This window comes from Siphateles boraxobius, unplaced genomic scaffold (genome assembly GCF_051911475.1).
Source record: "Siphateles boraxobius isolate OS27281-9 unplaced genomic scaffold, OSU_SipBor_1 41, whole genome shotgun sequence".
Taxonomy (NCBI): domain Eukaryota; kingdom Metazoa; phylum Chordata; class Actinopteri; order Cypriniformes; family Leuciscidae; genus Siphateles; species Siphateles boraxobius.
In genome coordinates this window covers 33,944,745-33,964,630 of record NW_027509042.1, presented here as the reverse complement: position 1 = coordinate 33,964,630, position 19,886 = coordinate 33,944,745, and the positions used below count along the sequence as shown (strand labels likewise).

General features: G+C 38.4%; 1 protein-coding gene across 7 annotated transcripts; it reads left to right on the top strand.

Moving 5' to 3' along the window:
- Nucleotides 1–4,298: 4,298 nt before the first annotated feature.
- On the top strand, nucleotides 4,299–19,842 carry slc19a1 (solute carrier family 19 member 1). Of its 7 annotated transcripts, none has more exons than XR_013193047.1 (9): nucleotides 4,299–4,390; nucleotides 4,469–4,528; nucleotides 5,191–5,797; nucleotides 7,519–8,299; nucleotides 11,466–11,658; nucleotides 11,991–12,132; nucleotides 15,271–15,495; nucleotides 16,402–17,496; nucleotides 18,797–19,842. XR_013193047.1 is itself a non-coding variant. In XM_077199235.1 (9 exons), exons 4-8 carry the CDS (start codon nucleotides 5,525–5,527, stop codon nucleotides 15,469–15,471), a joined length of 1,590 nt encoding a protein of 529 aa, XP_077055350.1. In that variant the 5' UTR covers nucleotides 4,299–4,390; nucleotides 4,469–4,528; nucleotides 5,191–5,256; nucleotides 5,496–5,524; the 3' UTR covers nucleotides 15,472–15,495; nucleotides 16,402–19,842. The 7 variants fall into 7 exon arrangements, 5 of the variants coding, with proteins under 5 accessions (XP_077055350.1, XP_077055347.1, XP_077055351.1 ...); XM_077199235.1 differs by having other exon boundaries at nucleotides 5,191–5,256; nucleotides 5,496–5,797; nucleotides 16,402–19,842; XR_013193049.1 differs by having other exon boundaries at nucleotides 4,356–4,528; nucleotides 5,191–5,256; nucleotides 5,496–5,797.
- The last annotated feature ends 44 nt before the right edge of the window (nucleotides 19,843–19,886 follow it).

The window sequence follows — 19,886 nt, the reverse complement described above, 5'->3', positions numbered from 1 at the left end:
ACTAGAGAATGGGCTTTTTGTCAAGGCGGAGAAATGCGTTTTTCATGCACAGTCTGTTCCTTTCCTAGGGTTCATCGTCTCGTCTGAGGGAATGCGTATGGATCCTGACAAGGTTAAGGCTGTGATTGATTGGCCTAGTCCAGATTCCCGTAAGGCCCTGCAGAGGTTTCTGGGATTTGCCAATTTCTATCGGCGTTTTATTCGCAACTTCAGCCAACTAGCCGCGCCTCTGACTGCCTTGACCTCCCCCAGAACGAAGTTCAGGTGGTCCGATACAGCCGAGGCTGTGTTCGCCAAACTTAAGAGCCGCTTTGTTTCGGCTCCCATCCTCGTTACCCATGATCCTTCACGTCAGTTCGTGGTGGAGGTCGACGCGTCAGAGGTGGGGGTAGGAGCAGTTCTTTCCCAACGTTCTTCCACAGACGACAGGATGCACCCCTGCGCGTTTTCATCCCATCGCTTATCACCTGCCGAGCGTAATTATGACATTGGTAACAGAGAGTTGTTGGCAGTCAAGTTAGCGCTGGAAGAATGGCGTCACTGGTTAGAAGGCTCAGCAGTACCTTTTATCATATGGACTGATCATAAGAATCTGGAATATATCAGAACCGCCAAAAGACTCAACTCTAGGCAGGCTCGGTGGGCACTTTTTTTCTGACGTTTTGACTTTTCTCTCTCGTACCGCCCGGGTTCCAAAAACATCAAACCCGATTCTTTATCTCGTATTTTTGACCAATCCGAACGGCCGTCTACTCCCGAGTGTATTTTACCTGAGACATTAGTGATCTCCACTCTCAGATGGGAGGTCGAGTCGAAGGTCATGAAGGCCTTAGAAGAGGTAACGCCTCCGCCTGATTGCCCACCGAATCGGTTGTTTGTGCCAGAGGAATGTCGGTCCAACGTTATTCAGTGGGGGCATTGTTCCAGTGTGGCTTGTCATCCAGGAGTTAATCGCACCAGTTATTTGGTCAGGCAACGATTCTGGTGGCCACTTATGGCTCGTGACATCCGCAGTTTTGTTTTGGCTTGCTCTGTTTGTGCCATTGGTAAATCCTCCAATCGACCCCCAGATGGGTTACTCCAACCGCTGTCTGTCCCTTCGAGACCCTGGTCCCACATCGCACTAGATTTTATTACCGCCCTCCCGCCCTCCCAGGGCAAGACGGTCGTTTTGACTGTCGTGGACCGGTTCTCGAAGGCGGCTCATTTTATTCCCTTGCCCAAATTACCCTCTGCCACGGAGACAGCGGTAACTGTCATTGATCACGTCTTTCGCTTACATGGCCTTCCGATAGACGTGGTTTCTGACAGGGGTCCCCAATTTGTGTCCAAATTTTGGCAAGAATTTTGTAAGTTACTGGGAGCGACTGTCAGTCTTTCTTCAGGGTTCCATCCCCAAAGCAATCCGCCTTCCATGTGTCTAAGATTAAACCTGTGTTTCATGCACGCATTAATCCGCCAGTCCCGGGTTCCTCCCCCGCCGCGTCTCGTAGATGGGGAACCAACTTATTCGGTTAACCGTATTCTGGACTCGAGACGGAGGGGACGCGGATTTCAGTACCTGGTGGACTGGGAAGGTTACGGTCCGGAGGAGAGAAGTTGGGTTCCTGCTAGAGACATTCTGGATCACTCCCTTATCGATGATTACAATCGACAGGTAAGGCCGTCTGGGAACGCCAGGAGGCGTTCTTAGAGGAGGGGGTACTGTCACGGTGTATGAATTCATTGTCTCTCTCTCGTCTTGCGTGCTGTTGTGTGTGTGTGCGTTAATTGTGGGCGCGGTCTCTGATCAGCGATGATCAGCAGCGCCAGCTGGCTTCAATCAGTTTTTCCTTTATATGTTCAGTAACTGGTGTCTTATGTTGTCAGATCGTTGTTCTTCCCGGTGTGTTCCTGTTCCTGAGCTGTTCTTCCTCCTGTGGATTTCCCTTGTGTCGTCGTCGTGTTTCTTCGAGTTTCCCTTGGACTTCCACGGATTACTGAGTACCTCACTGGAGATTCATCACGGGACTGAGCACCTCACTGGAGATTCATCACGGGACTGAGCACCTCACTGGAGATTCATCACTGGACTGGAAGCACCTAACTGGAGATTCTTCACTGGTTGTCCACCGAGGTCCCTGTGTCACCCACCATCTGCGCTGTCCGTCCGATCCACCATTCTGACCAGCTGTGTTGTTTCCCTTGTTGTGTGCCTGACCGTGTTGTTCTTATACTTACCAATACTAATAAAGCGTTTTTACTATTGCATCCTTCTCCAGCTTGTGTCACAGTCAGCCTCTGGTTTTAGGAAATTATTAATTCCACTTTCGAACTATTGAGTAAGGCTACAAATAATAAAATAAATATAATTTCAATTGGTGCTGATGTGGTGCTGATGCAAACACAGTACAAAGCAAGGGTGTAAAATGTACAATGAAATTGTTATGTGTCACCTATGAAGTAACCAGACTCCCTTATACATTGAATACAGTTGAGGAGAAGTTTAGGTAGAAGCATTCCAAATTATCTTTGTGGACCGGCAGTCTACAGTATGTAACCAAATGCAAATATTGTGTTCTTTACTGTTGATGTGTGTAATATTGCTGCTCAGAGTGAAACGGCTTCTCCAACAAGAAAAATAAAAAAGTCAACGGACTTGATTTCTTCTATAAAAAATGTATTGGATCGTTGGTATTTGCTATTGCTGTGATCTCATATGACAGTTTGTATTTGATTCAAGATTACGAGGGCAAATTGACGTTTTTTTTAAAAAAAATAAGGATGTGCATGAATAATTCCTTTATAAAAAAACTACAATATTCCATAATAAACAAGAATCATCAATTTTGATTTCATGCTGACTTTAAGTGTCTTTAACTACTATTTACTAACATTAAATTAATGATTTGATACAATACAATAATAATTGATACATACTAAAGATGTGCATGTAATAACAACTGTCATTTTTTGTAATTACATATAATTACATCTATGATTACACTGTTGACCCGACTCCTCCCCTTAACCCACCCATAAACCTAACTATACCACCAAACCTGTTCCTAACCATACCCATATCCCACCTCAATAGCAGCAAAAGTGTTATGCAAAACAACATGAACACAAACAATAAGTACACGTAGGCTACCTAACATTTTGTTTTGTAAGTGCATAGTAATTAAAGACATCTAATATAAAGGGTGACGTGACTATATTGGTTGTATGTATTTTGTCAGTGATAAGAGATATGACTTACTATATTAATAGTTATTTTCCATTAGCTAAATGAACCTTTCAGAGAGAGAGAGAGAGAGAGAGAGAGAGAGAGAGAGAGAGAGAGAGAGAGAGAGAGAGAGAGAGAGAGAGAGAGAGAGAGAGAGAGAGAGAGAGAGAGCACAGTTCAGAGTGTGATGTGCACAATGAACTTTCTTGGCACTTGAACTTCAGTAGTAAGTGATGTGACTGCTAATGCAGGATTTACTATGTTATGTGGATAAGAAAGAGAGTGAATGGAAGCTTCTCACAGCATTTATTAATGCTGTGAATAAATGGCTGAGAAAAAAATCAAATAAGTAACTTAAAGATAAAACATGCTTGATTATGACAAGGACTCTTTAACAGTCTATTTGATGCCTTTGTTCAGTCCAGTTAAGTCATTTTTTCGCTATAATAAACACAAGGGTGCATTCGGGTATACATTTAAAATAAATACTTCGTAAAGCTCAGACATTTTTAAAGTCTTGATAGCCTTATTCAGAGATTATCTTATTTATTTACATACAGTCTTACCTCAGTCAATACAATCATAAAATAGAGTTTCTGATTAGTAAACACCTTCTCACTTAAATTTCATGCTTGGAGCGCCCTCTTTTGGCAAAGCATCATAACACATTACACAGCTGCAGAATCCTCGGCTTCAAAATTCACGTTTGATGAATAACTGTATTAACGTCGTTATATAATTTATGTTGTAGATAAACGTTAACCAATAAGAGATTCCCAAAAATCATTGAACATTTTTATTGGCTTATACAATCTTACATCATGAATGAACAGCTCTGTTTTGACATGACTGACATTAATGATATGACTGACAATATTTTACGTGGAAATAAGAGCTTCATGAAACTGCCCAGAGACAGAGAAGATACATCGATCCGTTCAGTGTCAGTTTACTCGAGACCGATTTATTCAGAACGAATCATTCAGACCAGTTTTGTGAAATGTTCAATGAAGAGTTCCTTAAAAAGATCCGACTCAAAAGTACGATTTGTTCTTCACCAAGTTAAGATAAACATCCGGTGCGCATGCGCAGACAGTCAGTGTGTCATTGTGCGCGCGCGACGGCAGGCATGTGTCTCGTGAATTTTAGACTGGACGGTTCTCAGTGACATAACGTTATTTGGTACGTGTTATCATCCCGTTCTGATGGGTTAAAGTCTGTCGCGGTGTGCATAAATAACTTGTACTATAATATTTTCAGTCTCATAGATTATTAGACTCTGCACGAAAGGATTTAAATTGACCGCAGGAAAAACAACAGGCAAGTTTAACTCGAATCAGCTCCATGCATACCTGAACATTAGTAGGATTATATGCAAACAATATCAAGAGAGTAAGATATATTGTTACCCTTAACAAGCAGATTTGGTCGTCATTAACGTTAGATGTGTATTAGAGTTGACATTGCGCTGTTAGACATTAACTTACATTTGTGAATAAATGCAATTTGCTCAGCGGGTTGCCCTTTATTTTACAGTTCGTGTACTTACGTGCATTTACCCAAGAAAGTAACGTTACTTGGTAATATAAGGTGACTAAATTGGTTATGGTTAAGTTTAGGGGTAGGTTCAGAGTTAGTACCTAGTTATTGTAATTAAGTACATAGGCTAGTGTATGGGGAACAGGACTGTAAAATAAAGTGCCATCACTCAGTGTGTTACTGCACGTTTACAGTAAAGTTTACTTGAATTAGAGCCAAGAACTCTCTGAAAATTCCTTTGAAAAACACATTACTGTAATTGTTCATGCTGTCTTGTAGAAATTTAAGTTTGGTCTATTTTGTTTAATATTTATTGTTTAGTTATTAAAGACCCCAGAACAAGAAAACCAGTCTGATCTATATACTACTTTTAAATTGACTATATATAAATTTCATTATAAACATCAAACTAACAATTTGATTTACTTTGTGCTTCTTTACAGAATCACAATGTACGTTCCAGTTAGGTAGCACTTTTGACGGTGCTGTAACCTGGAAGTTGAGCAAAGGTGAATGCTTGCACACAAAAAAAATGTCTATTTGTAGCTGTTTAACACATTGCTGTATCATTATGAAAGTGTCCTCTCAGCTTCCAGTAATAGTTAACACGGCGCATGTCTTAGGATTTACTGGCTAGTGCAGTCGCTTTGTTTTTACCAGTCTGTGAGCTCTGTTAAACTGCTAAGCCTTCAGCATTAACTTGGACGTTAACATTCCTTCTGCATTTTTACATCATTAAACAATTCAGCTTTACAGCATCAGTTGTATTGCTGTAACATGGTGGAAGTGATTATATGCAATGAAAGGGCAGAGGGTGGTAAGGAGGAAATGAGGATTGATGACAATGGACACACTGCGGAAAATGTGGCTCCCGAGTCAGTCATCTTTGAAACCAAGGAAGACCTGGAAACGCAAACGCAGAAGACCAGTTCCTGGATATGGTCTGTTGTTTACCTTTGTTTCTATGGGTTCATGGTGCAGCTGAAGCCTGGAGAGCCCTTTATCACACCATACCTGCTCAGTACAGAGAAGAACTTCACCAGAGATCAGGTGTGGTGCTATTCTACTTTTATTCTAATCTTATTCTAGTCTGTGAAAAAACACTTAAAAAATATGAAATTGTTTGAGTGACTTTATTCAATATGATAAAACATACTGTTTGTTTGTTTTCAATTTTCAAGACTGTTTACATACTACAGTATGTATTTATTTTGTTGCCAATACTTAGTCGATACACTGTTATGATTGTGTAACTTGGTCTTAAAACTCTGACACAGCTGCTGGGTTCTGGCAAACCATGTGAATGTGGTCAGAGTTCACATTCCTTCAAAGTGGGTCAGATTTGCTTTGAGGAAGGAGCTAGATCATGCCCACTCATTAGAGTTATTAATTAACCACATAATGTATTTTTTGTAAACACTTCTAAATCCTGAATTACAAAATGAATTTGCCTGAGCTGTACTGAACTTATAAAGCTCTAACTGAATGTTTTTTAGTAAGGTCAGTTGCAATGATTTGATAAAAGCCATAAAAATTAGTCAACCACATGCAGAGAATAACTGTATGCGAATTTTCCACTGCAAAGTAGACCAGGTGCCATATTTTTATCTGTTTGTAGCACAGTGTCTGTCACTGATTAAGAAACTTCTGTTTAGCCCAAGTTCTCTTTTACATTATATATTTTATTACATGTTCAAAATGTTTTTCTAACTAAAAGGACACCCAAGAACTGTTACATATGTCATACTTATGTATCTGATTAGACAAAAAAGGGACATTTTTTTTCAGGCTGCCTGCTAAGGTAACTAAATGCATTCTATGTATTGCATTAGTAGGGATCATTCATTTGGTTTTTGTTTATTTGTTCAGAAAATATTTTGCCTGTCGCTGTGAAGTTTTGCCACAACTGTATATTAACAGTCATTACCCGTGTCAGTTAAATTTAAAACTTAAACTAGTCGAATACAATTAAACTAGAAGTACACAAAGGCTGATGTTACATTTATTCTGTATTGTAATAGTGGTATGCAATAAATGTAACCATAATGAAAAAGCTCCATAAATGTGAATTATTTTATATGAACATACTAAAGTTATTCAATACAAAACGTGATTTTTTTTAAAATTTAATACAAAAAGTTATTCAAGCCCACACTGAAGCGAGCTCAGCTGCAGAGTTCTTCCTGACAGTCAAAGTAGCACTTCATTGTGAAACTGCTGAGTTGTAGTATGACTGTAAATGTTAAGGGTACCATTTTTAAAGGGCCGTACTATTACATATCTGTACATACATAAAACTACACAGAATGTGAACACACAGTAAGAAAAAGTTTGATGAGTAAAATACTTATTTAAGAATATTTTAAACCTCAGATACACTTTTTAAATGTAAAAAATGTTTTTAATGTTTTAAAAAATCTATGCCTTGGCCACATTTTAATATAAAAATCAAATGTGTTCTGGGATGCCATGTGCTCTCCATGTACAATACCCTCATCTCAGATGGCACATTCTCACTTTAACCCTGAGTCATTCTAAACCCTGGAAAAATGGAATCCTTGGCTATCTTGTTTCACACTGCTATTAATCATGCTAACAATTAATCATGGGTATAATTCAAAATCTGATGTTTCACACTGTATACTCCTGGTGGTGGAGGTAAGTGCATTGTCTATTATGTTATTACTGATGTTACATTTGAGTGTTAAAATATCCCTTCTCTCCCTCTACCCCATATAAGATGTAACTATGACTTTCTGTGATCTTTTCAGGTTACCAATGAGATCACCCCAGTCCTCACATATTCCTACATGGCCGTGCTGGTGCCTGTGTTTCTGCTGACAGATTACCTGCGCTACAAACCTGTGCTGATCCTTCAGAGCTTGAGTCATGTTTCCATTTGGCTCTTGCTGCTTTTGGGCTACTCGTTGCTGGAGATGCAGTTTATGGAGTTCTTTTACGGCATCACCATGGCTGCCCGTGTGGCATACTCCTCCTACATATTCTCGCTAGTACCAGCGACGGTTTACCAGCGTGTAGCCAGTTACTCCCGCTCAGCTGTGCTCATGGGAGTCTTCACGAGCTCTGTGCTGGGTCAGATGTGTTTGTCACTAGGGAATGTATCATACATGACGTTAAGCGTGGTCTCTCTGGGGTTTGTCATTTTTGGGCTACTCTTGTCCTTCTGCTTGCCATGGCCCAAACGTAGCATGTTTTTCAACCAAGCCCGTCTAGAGAAGGAGAGGAAAGAAGCCGCTCAATCGGAATTGGCCAGAATTAATCCAGAAAAGAAGGATGGCAGTGTTGCAGCACTGGGCAGAAACCACAATCCCCTCTCCTGGGCAAATTCGGTGTTTTTTCAGATGCTGAAGGAGTTAAAGAATGTTGTGAAGGTACCTAGTTTAAGGCTTTGGAGCTTGTGGTGGGTGTTCAACTCCACTGGTTACTATTTAGTTGTGTTTTATGTGCACATCCTGTGGAATAAAGTCTACCCTGCCACAGAAAACAAGCATGTCTACAATGGAGCGGTTGAGGCTGCCTCTACATTATTAGGTAAGACGGATTATATCTTGCTGTAGTTGCTGTATTTGTTAAATTAAAACAACAACAAATAATCTCAACCACAGAATCAGTTTTTTTAAGTAGGATCCACTCTGATTTCTTTAAAGGAATAGTTCACCCAAAAATTCTGTCATCATTTACTCACCCTTAAAGGGTTAGTTCGCCCATTTAAGACATGAAGTTGTATGCAATCATTACCAGCACTATAGTGTATACACACTGACCCACTCTGTTGTCACCCCCCTGGTCCGAGTTCTGACCGCTGGAAGTTTTTGAATGAAGTAATCCCGGCTACTTTCCGGGGCCACAAAACTGTGCGTTTTTACGTGAAAAAAAGATTTGCGTTTCAAAGCTTGATTAATTTAACACAAAAAAAACACGCCGGGCAAAATTCATACCTCAGTTTTAATGCGGCACTATTTTCCTTCCGTTTCTATCAATCCGCGCTGCTGTCAATGTCAACAGTGCGCACGTGACGATTAGCTGTTGATAGCGCGACTCGCCGACAACATGTCCGACTACGAAACTTCAGATGATGAAACTAATTTTAGCACAGTGTCAGACGGATCAGATGAAGACAGTAATTTTAACTCAACGACAAAGGGATATCTTTATGAACCGGAGTATACCGATGCCGAACTTGAGCAGATGGACAAAGAACGGGAAGAGAGAGAGCGAGAGGACAGAGAAGTTGTCCAATCTGATGCTGGGCCCACCACAGCTGTAGCAAGAGGCAGGATGAATGACAAATGGTGTGTTCAATCAAATATTTTTCACAGCAAATTGTAACAATATATATATATATTTTTTTTTACACATCTTTTCACGTGTTTTATAATGGAGTCTAAACATCATCTTGTTTACCGTACAGTTTAGACATGGGATCATAAAGTTAGTAAATAGAGCTTACCCATGGTACTGGTACAGCAAAACTCTTTAAAATCATGTTTTTTCCTTTTCCTCCTTGGTTGGAGATGTAATCGTCTTCGCTGAAGTGAGCACTACACACACGAAAATCCTTTATTCGAGATAATTTAGCTCCCGCTGAGTAGCCGATGGCAACCAGCCAAAGCTGTCTCATATTCATATTTGATACAGGAAAACGATGAAATTTGAACTTTGATCCCGGCACATCCTTGTTGTCACAGCCTGGGAATTTACAAGTTCGCACCATTGTTAATTTAATATTTTTTACCTTGTTGTCGATCGATTGTGTAAACACTATGGAAGAGCTGATCGTCACGTGCGCACTGTTGACATTGACAGCAGCGCGGATTGATAGAAACGGAAGGAAAATAGTGCCGCATTAAAACTGAGGTATGAATTTTGCCCGGCGTGTTTTTTTTGTGTTAAATTAATCAAGCTTTGAAACGCAAATCTTTTTTTCACGTAAAAACGCACAGTTTTGTGGCCCCGGAAAGTAGCCGGGATTACTTCATTCAAAAACTTCCAGCGGTCAGAACTCGGACCAGGGGGGTGACAACAGAGTGGGTCAGTGTGTATACACTATAGTGCTGGTAATGATTGCATACAACTTCATGTCTTAAATGGGCGAACTAACCCTTTAAGTTGTTCCAAACCTGTATGAATTTATTTCTTCTGATGAGCACAAAAGAAGATATTTTGAAGAATGTCAGTAACCAAACAGTTGATTGGCCCTATTGACTTCCATATGATTGAAAAAACCAATACTATGAAAGTCAATGGGGCCCATCAACTGTTTGGTTTACATTCAACACAATTTTTATTTTTGGGTGAACTATCCCTTTAAGCAAATTAATAAATATTTAGTTGGCAAGGGTAACTGCCTATTACCAACTGTTGATTTATTTCAGTGTTACTTACTTAAACACCGCTTACTTAAAACAGTGTACAAAATTAAAGATGCACAATTTATGAGTTATCAGCCTCCAAAACACTTTTTGATTTATTTTTTCATCATCTTACACAAAATTATTGGGATTGCAATAAGTTATGGCAAAGATGAAAAAAAAGTCGGCATAAAATAAAAATTCACCCTGTATTTCTTTATGAATTTTATTGATCTTATTTTGAACAATTCACCCATGCATGTGTTTTGATCTGATAATTTTAAATCAAAATGTCATATGATTTTATGCCATACTTCTCCAATCATTTTAGTCTGTTTAAACCTCGACCCTTTCTTACATTTGATTGCAAGTTTGCATTCTGATCTGCCTTCATCGAATTAACTGATATAGAATCAAGTCCCCATCCTACATGTTTTTCTTTTTTGGTAATCTGTTGAAAAACTGGGATATACGTCACAATATGGAATCAAAGATCTGTTGCTACTTCTGTTTTATCTCCACTTCAGAACTTATGCGTTTTGTTTTAAGAGGGCAAGTCATTGTGAGTTGCTGTGTGAGTGTAATGATAACAGCTCTGCATTTATGTGTAGTAGTGCAACATGAGTTATGTTTATTTCTTAAAAGTACATCAAACTATGTATTTTCAACTGCATTGGGCGATAATTAAACCACGTTAGTTGACAAACTATACAGTTTTAGATTTTTGTTTGTTTTAATTATTTAAAAAAAATAAAGTACTATGGATTTATAATAACAGCCATTTATTGGTTATCGACCAATAAATCGGCCAATAATTATCTGCTTGCTTACAGTAGGCCTACACTAGCAATAATGGGTCATCAGAGTTCCCAACGCAAGTCATTGTGACCTACATTTTTTTTGTTTTTGTTTTACTAGGATCTTGACGTTTGATTATCTCCGCATGAACAAAATCCTAATTGAGGTTTACATGATACATGATGGTTTACTATTTGGCGAGAACAAGCAAAGTTCATGTTCCTCAAATTTTGAGCTTGGACATGACACGTGCTTGGCAAACACAAAAACAACAACAACAAAAACATGTAAACCAGGATTACTTATTCCTAGTGCTGGAAAGCCACTTCCCTGCTGAGTTTTTAGTTGATTCAGGTGCATTTAATCAGAGTTGGAGCTATACTCTGCAGGAAAGCATCTCTCCGCGACAGGGAATGAAGAACCCATGGTGTAAATGTCACACAAGAAGAAAAATATTTGCAAACAGTTTTTCAGATTTTCCTACACAAATGTGGACTTGGTGAGAATAGACGTTTGTCAATGACAATCACACTTCATGTGCTCCATAGGTGCAATCGCGTCATTTGCAGCAGGCTATGTGAAAATTCGATGGAATCTGTGGTCTGAACTGGTGATTGGATTGATTACTGCGGCACAGGCCGGTCTACTGCTTCTCATGGGCATCACAGGAAATATATGGGTTTGCTATGTGTCATATGCCCTTTTCAGAGGCTTCTACCAGTTTCTTGTGCCTATTGCCATGTGAGTGATATAAAGCTATTTGTATAATTTTTTTTTGTTAAAAACCCACATTAAACAACGATGGTGCATATTGCATAAAATGTTTTGAAGTGACTGAGGAGGAGATGAGTTGTATGCACCTGTAAAAACATTTATTTCACAGAGAGCAAGAAAATGAAGTTTGTTGTAGTTTGAAACATGTGGATCTTTTGAAGAAGCTAAAAAAACACTAAGGAAATGAAACTATTTAAAGAAAATAATCTTTATTTTTATTTTTATTTTTTTACAATTATCCAGATGTCTGTTCTCTGCATTTTGTCCGTAAATAATTCATTTTGTGTTTTTCCTTTCAGTTTCCAGATTGCCTCCTCTCTCACTAAAGAATTGTGTGCTTTAGTGTTTGGAGTAAACACTTTTCTTGGAACAATTCTGAAGACGGTCATCACTATAATTGTGGTTGATAAGAGTGGATTGGGTTTGGATGTGCATTCTCAGGTGTGTAAAATTTTAGGTTGACTTCTGTTAATACAGTCGTGCTCAGAATTAACGGCACCCCTGATACATATGTTCATAACTGGCTGTAAAAAATTAATCTGCATTGTTTATCCTTTTGATCTTTCATTCAAAACATTGCCAAAAATCTAACCTTTCATTGAAGTAAAAGAATTGAAAGTGGGGTGGAAATCACATTATGAAATAAATGTTTTTCTCCAAAACACGTCGGCCACAATTATTGGTACCCCTATAATTTTTTTACGGGTAAAATATCTCTGAAGTATATTCCCATTAATGTTTACCTTTTTTAGCACACTAGGGTGACTAGGAACATGAAATTGTCCAGCCATGACTTCATGTTTCACAGGAGTTTAAATATGAGGAAACACAAAGGCCAAATTCCCTTAAGCATCCATCACAATGACTAAAAACAAAGAATATAGTTCTGATGTGCATCAAAAGAAAAGATTATTGAGCATCACAAAATAGAAAGTGGCTGTAAGAAAATAGCTAAAGAATTGAAAATCCCCATTTTGACCATCAGGGCAATAATTAAAATGTTCCGATCAACTAAAGATGTTACGAATCTGCCAGGAAGAGGACGTGTGTCTATATTGTCTTAATCCAGTGATTCCCAACCTTTTTTTGTCCGAGACCCCCTTTTTCCCAAGAAAATATTTTAGGGCCCCCCTTCACATTTAATGATATTGTCGCTCTTGTAAGCTTGCAGCAAGGATGCCACAATGTTTTGTTTTTAAACAGACCATATGTTCATTACTATAACCAGATATGTTTATGCACAAATAATAGCGTATAATACTGAAAATACTATAACAAAAACATCAGTAGGCCATTTGTAATTTAAAAACATAAGCCTAGGAGTAGCCTATTAATTGGCCCTATTTGAAATGCAATAACAAAAATATCAGTATTCAAACTGGTGTGTAGGAAAAAAAGAATTAATATAGGCTATTACAAAATGGTGTCTGGGACCTCAATACTTGCATGTTATTTGTGAGGCTTTATCAATCAGTGTGAGGATTGCGTCATTATGTCTATGGCAAGTCACGCAGGCACTGGGCTACACCACAGCGGTACGACCCGAACCAGTGTAAAATAGTCCCAATATAAACACTTATTATAGGTGTACCATAGTGACTCAGGATAAGACAAAAACACGGTTTGGAAAATGGATTCATGATGTACTCGCTCATTATATAAATTTAGTAAATTTTAACACAAAAAAGTTACGGACTGCTGCTTTAATGTTCGCTATTCAAAACTTTTCAAAATATGATGCGACCCCCCCAGAGAGCTCGCTGAGGCCCCCCTTTGGGCTGAGACCCCCCTGTTGGGAACCGATGCCTTAATGGACGGTGAGGATGAAAGTTTGAGTGGTCAAAGACTCTTCAAGGATCACAGATGGAGAATTGCAGAGATTAATTGAGCCTTGGGGTCAGAAAGCCTATTAAAAAAAAATCAAACAACCCCTACATCACCACATGTTGTTTGAGAGAGTTTCAATAAAAATCCTCCTCGCTCATCCAAAAACAAACTCCAGCAAATTCAGTTGTCAGACATGACTGGAACTTCAACGGCACAGGGTTCTGTGGTCATAGAAACTATAAAAAGAGGCAGCAAACACGCTAGATGGGTTTGGTGCACACAAGGATAAAAAGTACCCCATGTGTACAATTTAATATACCGTTGGATCTTTAATGTTGTGGGCATATTTTTCTGCCAGAGGTCCTGGACTTCAGATACATGGAGTTGTGGATTGTATCAAATATCAACAGATAAAAAATCAAAACCTGACGCCTTCTGCTAGAAATCTTATAATGGGCCGTGGTTGGATCTTCCATCAGTACAATAATCCAAAATAAACATCAAAATCAACACAAAAATTTGTTACGGAGCACAAAATGAAGCTTCTGGCATGACCGTCCCAGTTCCCTGACCTGATGAGTTGAGTGAACTGAAGAGGAGAAGCAGCAACATGGATCTGGGAATCTACAGGATCTGAAGAGATTCTGTACGAAGGAATGGTCTCTGATCTCCTGTCAGGTGTTCTCCAAACTCATCAGGCATTATAGGAGAAAACTCCGAGCTGTTATCTTGTCAAAAGGAGATTGCAAAAAGTATTTAATAAAATGGTGCCAATAATTATGGCCAACGTGTTTTGGAGAACATTTTTATTTCATAATGTGAATTCCCCCCCACTTTCAATTCTTTTACTTCAATGAAAGATTTTTGGCAATTTTTTTAATGAAAGATCAAAAGGATAAACAATGCAGATTTATTTTTTACAGCCAGTTTTGATCATATTTACCAGGGGTGCCATTAATTCTGAGCACGACTGTAGTTACACACAGATAAACAGGACCAATACTAAATACTTGGGTCACTTTTTCCAAAACTCTTCACACAGTTCCCTTTACTAACTTTCAGCTTGGCACATCAGTTGATTTCACAATCAAAATGCTCTAAAACTACCAAAACACTTCATACATGTCTCAAATCAACTCTTTCTTCCATAACACTAGCAAAGCTTATCACCCAAAAAAAACACTTTGTCATAAACAATAAACAATGACCTTTAAAACTAAGGACATCATTACACAATGATTTCTTTTGTAAAATATTTTCACAGAACAATAATGAAACCTCCCTGCAGTATATGTTACATATTTATTGTTTACATTACGGTTCAAAATTATTCCTAAGTTATCCCCCTTTTGTATAGAGGGTAATGAAATTGAAAGACAAACACCTGTGTAGGGGTACAGCTACTTTAAACTTATGTTTAAGGGGTTAGTTTACACAAAAAAAGACTTTCATTCATCTTTGGAACAAAAATTAAGATAGTTTTATTGAAATCTGAGAGCTTTCTGTCCCTCCATTTACAGTCCACACAACTACCACTTTGACGCTTCAAAAAATTAATAAAGATCGTAAAACTTTATATGATGAACAGATTGAATTTATTATTTTATTCACATATAAACATTGATCAAGAGTTTTGAAAAAATGACCCAAGAATTGAGAAATGGATCCTTGCGTTTAATAAAAAAGAAGAAATTACAGTAACATAATGCAGAATGATTTTGGCCTGATTCTGTTTCTCTCTTTCTCTTGCAGTTTTTTGTTTATTTCTTTTACTTCACTCTGTTGACTGTGATTTATCTGGGATGTAGTGCCTTTATCATCACGTGTCATTACCGCAATCAAAGATCAGGACAGGAGGCTACGGAAGTAGCCATAGCCACTGAACTTAGTCCCATGGCATCAGCTGCCAGTGATTGCACAACCGCACATAATGGAGCCAGCATCAAGACATGAGATTCAAAGGAATTGTGCCTACAGGTGGAGTTTCTCCATCTCTTTAACTGTTACTTCAAAATCAAAACTTTTGGTCCCACTTTTTATTAAGTGGCTTTAAGTACTATGCACTTACATTGGAATTAATAATTTGATACAATGGACTTATTGTGTACATGCATGTTTTTACATTGTACTTATATTTTGAAAATACCTGCATGTAATTACAGCTGTAATTAATTAATGTAGGCGACTTACATTTGTAATTACACAGTTGACCCTTCCCTTACACCTTAACCCACCCTTAAACCGACCCATAGCACCACACCAGCCGCTAACCTTACCCGTATCACACCTCAATAGCAGCAAAAGTTTTTTTTCAATACAACATGAACACAATAAGTACATTATACTTAGTTTTCGATGTAAGTACATAGTACTTAAAGCCACTTAATATAAAGTGGGACCGGACATTTTATTATTTTTAGTATGAATAGTCCTGGTTTCATCATTTTATAAACATAAAATTTATAGTCCAATTGTTAGGAATAGCAATAGATTTTTATTTTTTAAACCTCATCAAAATCTAATTGTACATTTTCGGATCGAGACATTGTCAGATATGGATGTCTTTTGTTGTTTGTCATGTTAAAAAGTTATATTTGTCAGGGTTAATAAAATAATTTTATAAGGAATGTTTGGAAGCCGAACATGGCAAGGATTACTCTATAACTTTAGAGTACAGTGATACGAGTATTATTTGCAGCTAAGTATTAAAGTTTAAATAATTACTATTGCTCAACAGTTGTGATTATGTTAATTGATTGGCCAAGTGGTGTTCCAGGCTGATATTTAGTATGTCCTTATAATATGTGATCAGTATCCAGTGGAAGCTAATTAGGGGAGTTAGAGGTATGGGATTTTTACCTCCAGTCTTTTCTTTCGCTCCAGGATCGCTCAGAAATGGGTTCTGCTCACCAGTACGCAGGAGTGGGAAATGGATAACCTGTAGTGGAGCAAACGTGGAGTGATAACTGAATGTTCCAAACAGGGAGGGAAAATTGCTGCATTCGCACTGTTGCTCAATTCTGTGCAATGCTTGGTGACATGTATAGTTTGATGCTTTAGTTCTTTTGGAAACATTTTTATTGACAAAGGAAAAATTATGCTAAGTAACTGGCCATGTTTTTCAATGTGAACATCTTTATAGCACCTGTATTAAAGAAATTTCGGTAACACTTTTTCACTAGTCAACTAATTTAGTTAACGAACTAAGAATGTTCAATACGTCTACAGCATTTATTAATCTTAATTAATTTTAATTTCAACAATTATGGTACTAATACATTATTAAAATCAAAAGCTGTATTTGTGAACATTAGTTAATGCACTGTGAACTAACATGAGCAAATAATGAACAGCTGGATTTTCATGAACTAATATTAACAAAAATTAATTAATACTGCAACATATGCTCATTGTTAGTTCATGTTAGTTTATACATTAACTAATGTTAACAAATGAGACATTATAAAGTGTTACCGAAATTTCACACAAACAAGATTGTATTGTACACAGGACACTTACTTAGTTCTACTGCATTTTAAAATAAATACTACTGTTTTTTTAATATTATAATGTGATCACATTATAGGATCTCCAGACCATGTATAATTACAAACAAATTGTTATTAAATTTAAAGTTTTTAGTAATTTTTATTTGTATTTTAAATCCCATATTGCTTAAAAGCAGCTTTAGAGACAAATATGCCTAAATATTCAACAACAGCAGCGGTGACCATGGCAAGGACAAAAAACTCCATGTCTATGTAATAAAGGGAAGAAATCTTGAGAGAAAACAGATTTAAAATACAAAAGACTAAATATCTAGTCACTGCATGTGTAATATACAGGTGCTGGTCATATAATTAGAATATCATCAAAAAGTTGATTTATTTCAGTAATTCCATTCAAAAAGTGAAATTTGGATATTATATTCATTCATTACACAGACTGATATATTTCAAATGTTTATTTCATTTAATTGTGATGATTAAAACTGACAACTAATGAAAATCCCAAATTCAGTATCTCCAAAAATTTGAATATTACTTAAGACCAATACAAAAAAGGATTTTTAGAAATGTTGGCCAACTGAAAAGTATGAACATGAAAAGTATGAGCATATACAGCACTCAATACTTAGTTGGGGCTCCTTTTTCCTGAATTACAGCAGCAATGCGGCGTGGCATGGAGTCGATCAGTCTGTGGCACTGCTCAGGTGTTATGAGAGCCCAGGTTGCTCTGATAGTGACCTTCAGCTCTTCTGCATTGCGTATCGCATCTTCCTCTTCACCATACTCCATAGATTTTCTATAGGGTTAAGGTCAGGCAAGTTTGCTGGCCAATTAAGAACAGGGATACCATGGTCCTTATACCAGGTACTGGTAGCTTTGGCACTGTGTCCAGGTGCCAAGTCCTGTTGGAAAATGAAACCTGCATCTCCATAAAGTTGGTCAGCAGCAGGAAGCATGAAGTGCTCGAAAACTTCCTGGTAGACGGCTGCGTTGACCTTGGACCTCAGAAAACACAGTGGACCAACACCAGCAGATGACATGGCCCCCCAAACCATCACTGACTGTGGAAACTTTACACTGGACTTCAAGCTACGTGGATTCTGTGCCTCTCCTCTCTTCCTCCAGACTCTGGGACCTTGATTTCCAAAGGAAATGCAAAATTTACTTTCATCAGAGAACATAACTTTGGACCACTCAGCAGCAGTCCAGTCCTTTTTGTCTTTAGCCCAGGCGAGACGCTTCTGACGCTGTGTCTTGTTCAGGAGTGGCTTGACACAAGGAATGCGACAGCTGAAACCCATGTCTTGCATACGTCTGTGCGTGGTGGTTCTTTAAGCACTGACTCCAGCTGCAGTCCACTCTTTGTGAATCTCCCCCACATTTTTGAATGGGTTTTGTTTCACAATCCTCTCCAGGGTGCGGTTATCCCTATTGCTTGTACACTTTTTTCTACCAAATCTTTTCCTTCCCTTCGCCTCTCTATTAATGTGCTTGGACACAGAGCTCTGTGAACAGCCAGCCTCTTTAGCAATGACCTTTTGTGTCTTGTCCTCCTTGTGCATGTCAATGGTCGTCTTTTGGACAGCTGTCAAGTCAGCAGGCTTCCCCATGATTGTGTAGCCTACAGAACTATACTGAGATACCATTTTAAAGCCTTTGCAGGTGTTTTGAGTTAATTAGCTGATTAGAGTGTGGCACCTGGTGTCTTCAATATTGAACCTTTTCACAATATTCTAATATTCTGAGATACTGATTTCATTAGTTGTCAGTTATAATCATCAAAATTAAAAGGAATGAGCACTTGAAATATATCAGTCTGTGTGTAATGAATGAATATAATATCCAAATTTCACTTTTTGAATGGAATTACTGAAATAAATGAACTTTTTGATGATATTCTAATTATATGATCAGCACCCGTAAGTAATGTGTTAATATAATAAACTAAGTAATTGAACATGTTACTAAGGGGGCTTTCACACTGGCAGTTTAGTTCGGAATGGGGCTCGGCTCGCATGAAAAATCGCTAATGTGAACGCTGTCATGGGACCCGGGTGCGCACTGGGTCCCGAACCCGAGACTACCTGGAGGAGGTGGTCTGAGTTTGGTTGCTCCCGAACCGTGCTGCGGTTCGCGTGTATGTGACAGTAACACGGACTCAAGTGCGCACTTCTTCAGGAAGTAGCTAAAGTATCATGCGCATGCGTTTTAGCCGATTATGATGTATTAAGTTAAATAAAACACACGTAAGGGATGAAGATTTACCTTGGATATGAACAAGAGTGAGTCTGTAGTGTTTTCGCGCATAGTGCTATTAATTGTGCAATTGTGCAATTGTACACATTGTGCAATCAGGGGAACAAATTAATGGAAATCCACTGTCTCCTCAAAAGAGTCCATTTGCAAGCAGCGGAAAGACAGCTTATGCGACACACACACACACACACACACACACACACACACACACACACACACACACACACACACACACACACACACACACACACACACACACAGTTAACCTGCGTTGTTTACTCAGCTATGCATAATAGCACCAAATTAATAAAAAACACAATATATTGACCTCGTGTTTTCTATCATGCGCCGTGCACGTTTGCAATGACGTAAGATGCACGCAAACGCACCAGAGTTCGATAGAATCAAGTGTGAAACCAGTCCAACGCTGCGGGGGGCGCCGGGAACAATCGCGCCCGGGCTCGGACCGCAGCAAACGAGCCCAGTGTAAAAGCCCCCTCAGACAATGTTTAAACTTTAAGGCAAATGTTTAAATAAAAAGGATACTGATTAGCTTGTAGATTTTGTTCTGTCTTGTTCCATCTCTTAACAGGGGTAATAGAG

Bases quoted from the DNA above. Each gene is read 5' to 3' on its own strand.
- slc19a1 (XM_077199235.1), top strand. From the start codon at position 5,525: ATGGTGGAAGTGATTATATGCAATGAAAGGGCAGAGGGTGGTAAGGAG. The intron at 11,659-11,990 runs GTGAGTGATATA...TTTTCCTTTCAG, and splicing joins TTTCTTGTGCCTATTGCCAT to TTTCCAGATTGCCTCCTCTC. The intron at 12,133-15,270 runs GTGTGTAAAATT...TTTCTCTTGCAG, and splicing joins GTTTGGATGTGCATTCTCAG to TTTTTTGTTTATTTCTTTTA.